This window comes from Sinocyclocheilus rhinocerous, unplaced genomic scaffold, assembly GCF_001515625.1.
Source record: "Sinocyclocheilus rhinocerous isolate Xijiao unplaced genomic scaffold, SAMN03320098_v1.1 scaffold161, whole genome shotgun sequence".
Classification (NCBI taxonomy): Eukaryota; Metazoa; Chordata; class Actinopteri; order Cypriniformes; family Cyprinidae; genus Sinocyclocheilus; species Sinocyclocheilus rhinocerous.
Window position 1 is genome coordinate 354,412 of NW_015627226.1, and position 10,260 is coordinate 364,671.

Here is a 10,260-nt window from a genome sequence, read left to right on the forward strand (position 1 = left end):
TATATAGAAGGTGCACAGTGTCATTCACACAAACACTAAACCCCATCATGGTGACACACATGATACTGAAATAATGCAATGAACATTCATTTAACAACATTAGATGTAAGATTAAACCCCTGATAAGAAACAAACTAAGAAAAAACATGTTATTTCAACAAAAAAACATCAAATAGGAAGTGTCATGCAGGGAATTCTGGGAGTGTCAATTTACAGTTTGTTACAATAATTACATTTATTCACCGAATATAGTATGGAAACTTACTGTTAACCAGTTAACGGGTTTTTACTGTAGCATTTTTATAGTCTTTTACTGTTAAAATCACAATCATTTTTTACAGTGTATGTTTTTAATTTCTGGATTAGAAAAAAATTAAAAATAATGCTTTACTGAATCTTCTGAATTAGAACAAATCTAAATTGCTTCACTTTACAAATCGAAGTCATGTGGTGCAACCAGCATGCAGAAACAAACAAAACAGAAAATGATTTCATGACTGTGTGTCAAGGTCAATAAGTCTCTCAAACTATGAGAAAATGTGACCCTTTTTGTGACAAGGCAAGGTTAGTTCAGGCTGTAAAATGTCATGCGTGTAACACCCCAAAATGTATTGATATTTGTGAATGAATAATTCACGCTATTTGTAAGAAAAATACTTTTACCTTGAAAAAGTAACCTTAAAAATGAATTTTTAAGATGTGTACACTCGAATGTATTCAGATATGAAAATATGGTTGTTTACTTTGGTTGGTTACACCAAATGACATTGTAATGGGGTTTTTTTTGTTGTTGTTGAAAATGGTATAAACGTTTTTCAAAACCAGTGTGAATGCAAAGAGACATTTTTATTTGTTATTGACCAAAACAAGATGGTACACAGAAAACAAAAAGGTGAAGGATTTACTAAAACAATTTTCACTCAGAATTTGATAGTTAATTTCACAAATATTTGCAAAGACATGGCAAGTAACATAATGTGAATTTTTGAAGTAGAAAAACTGAAATAGTATTTTCTTGTGAAACACATTCCAGTAATATTTGTTTTATTTACAACTTTGAAAAAAAATATTTTTTGCAGTGCATAAAACAACACTACATTGGACAATAATCTGTCTACAGGGCTGAGTCTGTTCATTTCACTAGCTGTTTCATTGATAAAGTGAGATGTGCTCTCCATCAAAGCTCTCTGTCATTATGACACGAGTAAAGCAGGCATCTCGTGGCCCTGAGGGATTATCAGTCAATCATCTGAAACGCTGAAGCATTATTGCAATAAGGATCTAAAGTTGAAAATCTCATCACATCTTCTCATCCATCTCGAGTCAAACAACTCTCACTAGTCCTGTCATGAGGTTAATGAACAAACCTATTTGTTTGAAAATAGGTGAAGCTGGAGTCTTTTGGTGTCTATTTGTCTATTATTATTATTTTTATTTGTAGTTCTTAACAGAAAGTATTATGTTTATTTAAAAAATAAGAAGATCAAAGATATTTGAAACAAACTAAATTAAACATTTACTTTTTTAGTTTTTGTTATTATTTAGTCATTGAGTTTTATCTTAAGTGAAAATTCTACTTTCATATTGTAGGTAATTTAGTTTTGGTTTATGGTGAAATTAAACAAATATTATATTATATTACCTTAACATTTTTGCTTATGAGTAAAGAAGATATATTGATTAAATTGGTCTTTATAATATATATATATATATTTTTTGGGGGATCAATGGTTTTATATTTGGGAAAATAAATATTTGTGATTAATATTAAATCAAAATGTAAAGTTTGAACAAAACCATAAACATAATTTGATTTTAAAAAAATAATAATAATAATAACAATACATTTGGATTTAGATTGTGTTTTAAAGTTGGTCCAAAGTGTTTGTTTGTTTGTTTATTAAGTATTATTATAGTCAAGTGTAGAAGATATAATTTTTTTTTTAATTGTTGTACGTTTACACTTGTTTAGTTTGCTAATATGGAATACTTTTATCTATGAGCTTTAAGTCTTGTCCACATCCAGATTATTCTGGTCAAAATTCATATCCAGGAATATAACTACATTTATTATATAATATATTGTGGAAGTAAGTGCAGATGTTGTACAACAGTACAGCTGGTTTGATGCTGAGATGAGTGACTGCTTAACTGCATAAATCATCCATAATAATAATAATAATAATAATAATAAATCGCATGAACTTGCTCAGACTCTGACAATAGCCAAAAAGACAAATGTGATCAGTTGATAATCAATATTGACAGTTGATTATTTAATTGAGTTGAAGTTTGTCACTATATTTTCAGTCAGTTATTACACCACTGTAATGTTTAGCAGTAAGCTCTGGCATCCCTGTCCGTTTAGATTACGCCACATGGCAGCTTTACAGACTTTAAATGACCCGAGTCAGGGATGCCAGTGGCAGATGTAGGGGCTCGGTGCCAGCTGTTTTTATGTTAGCATTAGCAAGTAGCACAAGAAAGCCATTTATCAGCATTGATCATGATGCTACTTGGACAGTGGCCCTGATCTGAGCTTCACAAGTCCCTGCCCCCTCCTTAATGCAGGCCTATAAGCGCATTAACACCAGCATCATGTCTCTCAGCTCGCTTCAAACACAATATGGTCTTCAATAAGTCTTTCTCTTGCTTAGGGTTAGGGTTAGGGTTAGGTTCTTCTTCAGCAACTTTCTTGAGCTGCAGTATTTTTATGTAGTACTATCTTGGAAGAGACATGATGATATTAGACAATATGGATTATAGTAGAACTGTTTTTTTTCATGAACTAATGATGAAATTAAAAGGACTGTAACATCAAAAGTCATTAAACAGTCACTGTCATTCTGTTCAAAATAAAACACCTGTTTTTATGTAAATTAGGCATATTATAGATTGTGACTTATCAACAAAATTATTTGTCTGGCGCAGTTAACTTTTCGCTATTACTGTACTATGATCCACAGAAAGTTGTTTAAAAGAGACATTTGAATATGTTTTACATTAATAATTAGTGCTTCAACGGCTCACAAAACTCGCGGTTTGGATTTTAGTGCAGGTTTGGATCAGATCATTTTTTGCATCAACAAGAAAAAAAAAATTATATCAGTGTAACTTTGCTTTGCATTTACTACTTAAAGCACACTTTAAGTACTTCTTCAATACCACAGCAAAAAAAAACAAACAAAAAAACTGGTCTAACAGTAATTATGTGTAAAATAATACTGCAAAGTGTTCACTGTATAAATTAAATATAGATTAATCTTTGTGAAAGATGTGTTTTGTTGTTGATTAGCATTAATGACAGACAGCTGCAGGTATTTATATGCTGTTGGTTCTGTTTCTCCAAGGAGGTGAAGTTCTTCCAGTTCCCGGGGGAGTTGCTGATGCGGATGTTGAAGATGCTCATCCTGCCTCTAGTGGTTTCCAGGTAAGAGTGGACATATTTTATGTAACGGAGGCCAGCGAGTAGGTGCTGTGCAGGTAAACCTCTCTCCCCTGAGTCTGAGACCAGGGTTCGAGACCCACTCGGAACGAGAACGAGGTGTGGCGGTGAGGACCCGGGAGAGAGGGCCGGGAGAGAGGGGTTACATTGGTGCCGTGACCCTGATGGGAGTGAGGCTTAGGTGGTGAGTGTAATGGAGGCCAGCGAGTAGGTGCTGTGCAGGTAAACCTCACTCCCCTGATCTCAAGAGGCGCACTAGCGACTGACGCTAGGGGCTGCAGTCTTTAGCCTCCTTGTTAGTGCGTCCGCCTCCCATGCCGGAGACCCACTCGGAACGAGAATGAGGTATGGCGGTGAGGACCCGGGAGAGAGGGGTTACATTTACTCATCCTTGAGGTCCCTATTTGTGAGAATCTTAATAAATTACACTGAATCTGAACCATTGTGAATCTGGTACAATGAGAGAAAACATGATGAGCACAGATGTACAAACCAATGTATGTATTCTGTTATAAAGTGTAGATATCCCTGAGTTTGTGTTAATGGGGGTATTATGCTTTTTCACTTTTTCAACTTTAGTTAGTCTGTAATGTTGCTGTTTGAGCATAAAAAAGATCTGCAAAGTTACAAAGCTCAAAGTCCACTTCAAAAGGAGATATTTTATTTAACAGAAATCACTTTTCAAAAACTACAACGAACGACTCGTTTGGACTACAACGTATATTTTCCAGGATTTGTGATATCACAAATATCGACGAATGGGATGAGACCTCTTTGAGCTGCACTAGAGAAGGCAACGAGTGTTATCACTATGCGGGAGACACGCTAACTTTCCCAAGGCCGACAAACTTAGAGTGGTTACAATCATCCGGGTTTAAATCACGCTCAAATTGATTTGATTTTGACCACAGCACACACTGGCCCAGCTAACCAATTACAGCACACACTGGCCCAACTAACCAATCACAGCACATTTCATAGTTCAGAAGGTGGGCCTTCATTTGATACAGGAACTATTAGAGCCGTTCATGCCAGACTGGGGAGAGAGGTGTTGTAATAATGTAAAATATGTGAAAAATTATGTGTTTTTCGAACAACCTAGTATGAGAGCCTGCTCTAGTACACCTCCAAAACAAAATCAAGACTTTGTGAAAGAGCATAATAGGACCCCTTTAAAAAAGCGAGAGTTTATAAGGGCTGTTACTTTTGTCATCAGTTTCTTATTGCTTTTTCAAAACCACATTTACCAAGTACTATCAAAGCCAATATTGGCAATGATACCAATACAGATACTTATATTAAATAGAATATTTCTAAGGACAACATTGGCAGTTATAGTCATTTAACATTATTTTTGAAAAACATTATTTTTAACATTTAATATCCTTAATCAGGCACTTGCAATTGTGGAACATGATACATTTAACAAATATAAATTTTAATAGACTTACAGCAAATCAATTACAATGAATGTCACATACAGGTTTGTCGTTAATTAGAGCACCTGATACATATTAATTTAGATTGCTGAATTAAATCACTAGCAATCTTTACTAACACTTACGATCAATTTTTTCAATATGCATTTGTATAAAAATAGCACATCCCACTATTTTACAATATATGTATTTACATTTGGCAGATGCTTATCCGAAGTGACACACGGTGCATTGCATTCGCATTTTATCAGTTCATGCATTCCTTGGGAATTGAACCCATGATCTTGGCATTGCTAGTGCCATGCTCTGCTGTTTAAATGCTGTCCGTCATATTATTTTCTTTCTTTTGTGGAACACAAAATAATATTTTTTAGAATGCATTATTATGTATTTTCCATACATGAAAATTCATGGTGATTTTTATTGGCAACCTGCAAAAATGACACAAAGCACCATAAAGTGACTTATGCACTATATTCACGTCTTCTGAATCCTTATGATATATTAATGCAAATAACTCTGCATTATCCTTTCAAACATGGCACCTCCAGATGTCAGTGACATCATTGCTTCTTAAATAATTGATAAATGATAAATATTCTTATACATATTCTGAAATGTGATAAATATTTGGGAGCTACAGCAGAAAGGAAAATAATAGTTTGAAGATAATAATTAGAATAACATCTGAAATATTGGTCTGTTCCTCCAACAAAGCTATCGCATGGCTTCAGAAGTCTTAGAATTAGTCATGTGGACTACTTTTGTTACTTTTATGGTTGTTTAACTCTTTTCTCCAATCTCTAATATCTTTAATAAACGAGCAAGAAAAGAGTAGTTCAGAAATTCTGCAAAAAAAAACAAAAAAAAAACAGAGAGTAACCCTCTAAAACATGAAATTTGGTGAACTGCTAGTATTCATTAAGGATTTAACAGCCATGCTGCTTGTGAAAGATCTATAACATGCAACCACAAAGATAGAATAAAACTATCCACACCAAATGATCACATGCTGGATGTGCTACTTGCCTCCTATGGTGCAGCAGTCTTAAAAGGAAGTTGATTGTCACTCCACACACACACTTCAGGATGGGTCAGTGTTCCAGATGCCCAGCGAACACAAACACACACACTAGGGAGTCATTACGCGGGGTCAGGGTTGTTAATTACCTCTAATCTAAGGAAGCTAAGGACCAAATGTATATGCACAGTAGCCAAGATATCTCTAATCAGACACCAAAGTAGTGCTTCCAAATACAACGGCCAGTGACTAAATATAAAACAGTTAGGTCTGTGTTGACCTAAATGTTAGTGCTTGTACTGTAGTACTAAGCGGCAAATTGAATTAGGAAGTCAGAAAGGCACATATGCAAAAGTAGTGGCTCTCTTCTCAAGAGAAACATTTGGGTTATGAGAACTTTCCTCATCAGGGTTGGAGACCGAAGATGCTGTGTTCAAGGGTCTGCCAATGCCTTGGCTGGTTTAAAATGAATAAAAATGCCATATTAATCAAATGGTATGCTGGGGCTTAGGGGCCAAAACAGGGTCTGCGTACTGTCCTCGTTTCAATGCCATCTGCCTACCAGCAAGAGCAGAAACCAGATTATCTGATGAACGCACCAACCACAATCAAAGACACTTTCTTATCCCTGTGTGCATTTCAGTACGATGCTGATCTTTAATCAATGGCTGCGCAGACACGCAACCATACAGACGCAGGTCACCTATAGGGAATTCCATGAGATTATGGCATGCACTTTATTCTGAATCTAGTTTACACTGTAAGAAATTATCACAATTTTAACAGTAAAAATCTGTGACTTGGTTAAGGGCAAGTTCCCTTACTATAAACAGTGAAAAACAGTAATAAATCTAACATGACAATTCATGTCATTTTACATACAGTTGGATTTACAGTTTTTGGAAGTGAAAGCCCACACAGCATTTTCTAGCCAAAATATATATATTTTTAAATATATGTTTAATATATGTCGTAACAATGAAGTTAAATTAAATGTTTTTGAAATAGAAAATATATGTAGTTGGAACCTTCATATACCAAAATATATTTCAAAATGTATTTCAGGGGCATGAAAATACATTTCCAATATTACAGTGTCCTATATTTAGTCTAAATGTAAATTATTTAATAACATTTTTAAAAAGTGTTATATGCTCACACTTGTTATAACAAATGTTTATTTTTCAAATGTAACATGTGAATGTATTTTCTTAAAATGAAAATATATGGAGGACTTCCAATATTACAGTATCCTATATTTAGTCTAAATGTAAATTATTTAATACAATTTTTAAAAAGAGTTATATGCTCACACTTGTTATAACAAATGTTTATTTTTCAAATGTAACATGTGAATGTATTTTCTTAAAATGAAAATATATGGAGGACAAAATACAATTTTAAATGCTTTATATATATATATATATATATATATACATAAATATTTTAGGAGAATTATCCCAAATTTTCCCATAATTCCCTTTGTGACACTTCACATCTGATGGTTTTTCATTTAAATAACTGTTTTTTTTTAGCATTTATGTAGATTTTAGTACAGGTTTTATGGTGTTAAGCGAATGTTTTTTTCATTATTTTAGTGTTGCGTGTTGTTGTTTTGTATTTGTGTGCATGACACTCTGCATATATATTAGTATTTACCTCCTTAGCTTGTGGAAAAGCCGCTTGTGATGAGCTTTGATTCATTGTGAGACTTTCTCATTATCACCTGTGTTTTTTTGGTGGTTGTCAGTATATTAAAAGGTACAAAACAGAATTTAGTACTTTAGTAGGTTGGTATTATAACATTATATCAGTTCATGTGAGTTTATACATTTTTTATACAGCAAATTTAAAAACGTTCCTACCACATATTTCATAAAGTACAGCTGTAATCACAGCTGCCATGTTTTTTTGGTAGCTCATTGGTCTATAGGTAAATACATGATAGATGCTTTAGATGTACTGCCTTTGATAACGTGGCACTATCTGAGCCCCAATCATATCCAATTCTTCATTTCCTGTTTACATTTTAATACATAGTTTACATTTTAATACATAGATGTGCAGAATGAGGATCTGTACAGAGCATGATGCAGGACACATAATCCTCTCATATGTTAAAAAAGTCTGCTTTAAGACATCTTTTCATTTTTCATGTTGGCTGCTGTAATGATTGCATCTATATGGAGAAAATCAATCGAACTTTTGGAAGATTAAGGCATGTCTTTTTTTCATCTCTGGCGGCAGATTAATGAACTCTATGAGATAATGTTCCTTAAAGCAGATGTGTTTTTTTTTTCTTTTCCTCAAATTTGGTGTGTGGAGGTCTTCTGAAATGAGGAGACAAGGTGCCCTCTTTGTGTTTGTTGTTTTAGTTTGTAAAACCATGATCCAGATCTATTTGATGTTTGAATGGTTTTCAGGTTAAATACCATTTGCATATTTAGCATGCATATTACTAGCATATTGGGCTGTTTATTAGCACTTATAAAGCACATGTTAATGTCTTATTCTGCATATTTTAGATCCCTTAATCCAACTTATCTACTACCTAACTATTAATAAGCAGCAAATTAGGAGTTTATTGTGGCAAACGTCATAGTTAATTGTTAGTTAATAGTGAGAACTGGTCCCCAAACTAAAGTGTGACCTAATATTTTTGCATGCTCATAACTCCAGCCAAGGAGCATTAAAGTCTCATCAAGTTTTTATGCATTAGTAAATATTTTTTAGGATTAACAATATCTACAGTAATTAATTTTTATTACTACAAACTGTTGCTTGACCCCTGTAGTGAATTATTAATAACTTGATCATTAGTCATTAGATAATGAGTCAATACTGCATGCGCAATTATTGTGACAGGAGGTGCAGCTTTAATTTATTTACCTTATTTTAATTTACTTATTTTAATTTAATCAACAAGTACATTTTGAATCATATGTGACCAATAGTGTGATTTCTATTTCATTTATTAGTCTATTAGTCATTTACTTTAATAAATCGCCTCCAGCAAGTGCTTCTTCCTCTGTGGCCATCCAGGGAATATAGAGCAAATTTCTGGTAAAGTTTTTTTCAAATGTCACACATGCGAATGTGGCTCATGCAGGGAACCCTGCATGACTCAGACGGGGCACGGTGAGTGCATCACTTGCCTGGGCATGAGTCTCGCCCTGCTTCGCTTGCGATCGCCTTCTTTCATGAAGGCAGTCCTCCCCAGTCTGCTCTCCCGTTTCTTCCCTCCCAGGAGCCTAGGAGGAAGAAACAGCAGGGCAATGGGACTCAACTATCGGGCTCAAGTGAACTCACGCCAGCACAGGTCCCGCATGCTTCACTCTCCCCGCAAAGCCTCGACTCGCCAGTGTATTTCACATGTGAGGATCAGTGCCCCTCATCGGCTGGTCTCCTTTGGTGGGAAGTTGTCGCTGATGACTCATGAGTGGGCGAGGACCCAGACACCACTGTTGACGGCGCTGAAGAAAGAGTTTATTGCTAGCTTCCCCCTCTCGAAAAGGCGGTCGCCACGCATCTCTGCCTTTCATCAGCCCTGGGATTGAAGACCCATGCAGCTCACCCATCTAAGCCCTGCAGGACTACCTCCGCTCTGGTGGCCAGGGTTTATTCAGTGGCTGGCCAAGCTGGCTTAGCACTTCACACGATGACGGTGCTACAAGTTTTTCAGGCCAAACTTCTCTGCACCATGGACAAGTCCGGCCAGAGTTTCGATGCCTCAAGGAGCTGCGTACTGCGACTGACCTGGCTATGAATTACCTCGACCAGTGGCGTAGTGTCTGGGCATGCAGGGTATGCAGGTGCATATGTGCCCGGGCAATTTGGGGGCCCGCCGAGCTGGGGGGAACTTTTAATTGAACCGAGGGAACGAATAGAGCCCTGCATGGGCCTGGCCCTTGTCCGACAGCTTATGAGAATTCTCGGCCCGAGTCCGACTGGACACCGTGTCTTTTTTCTCTCTCTCTTCCCCATTACACAGCTATTAAAATAGTTCAGTTCTGGTTTTTAATGGCAAAGTGGTCATATTTCTTTTTGATGTTAGGCGCATATCCAATCGTTTGTGCAGAGAGCTAAAGAGCGCTTTGCAGGACATGGAGGCGCCAGCACGATCACTTGCTTATTTTTTTTTAAATAACAGTGGAAACTTAAAAATACGCTGTTATTTTTGCTCATAAAGGTAAGAGTATACATCATTCGGAACTGCAAATGGTCTACTTGTATTTGTGTGCACTCACAATATCAACAAAACCTTGTGCTTTCGTAAAATAAGGAAAACAAACAGGATGCGATTTCTGTCGTCTTGGTCTTGAGCAGGAGCGCTTCACCGACATGATAAATATATC

General features: G+C 35.8%; 1 protein-coding gene across 1 annotated transcript in view; it reads left to right on the top strand.

The window, feature by feature from the left end:
• Positions 1 to 10,260, top strand: part of LOC107722044 (excitatory amino acid transporter 5-like) — a 31,037-nt gene that overhangs the window by 4,874 nt on the left and 15,903 nt on the right. The window contains exon 2 of the mRNA XM_016530275.1: positions 3,351 to 3,430. Coding sequence (XP_016385761.1) covers positions 3,351 to 3,430 — 80 coding nt within the window. The remainder of the gene's footprint in view (positions 1 to 3,350; positions 3,431 to 10,260) is intronic.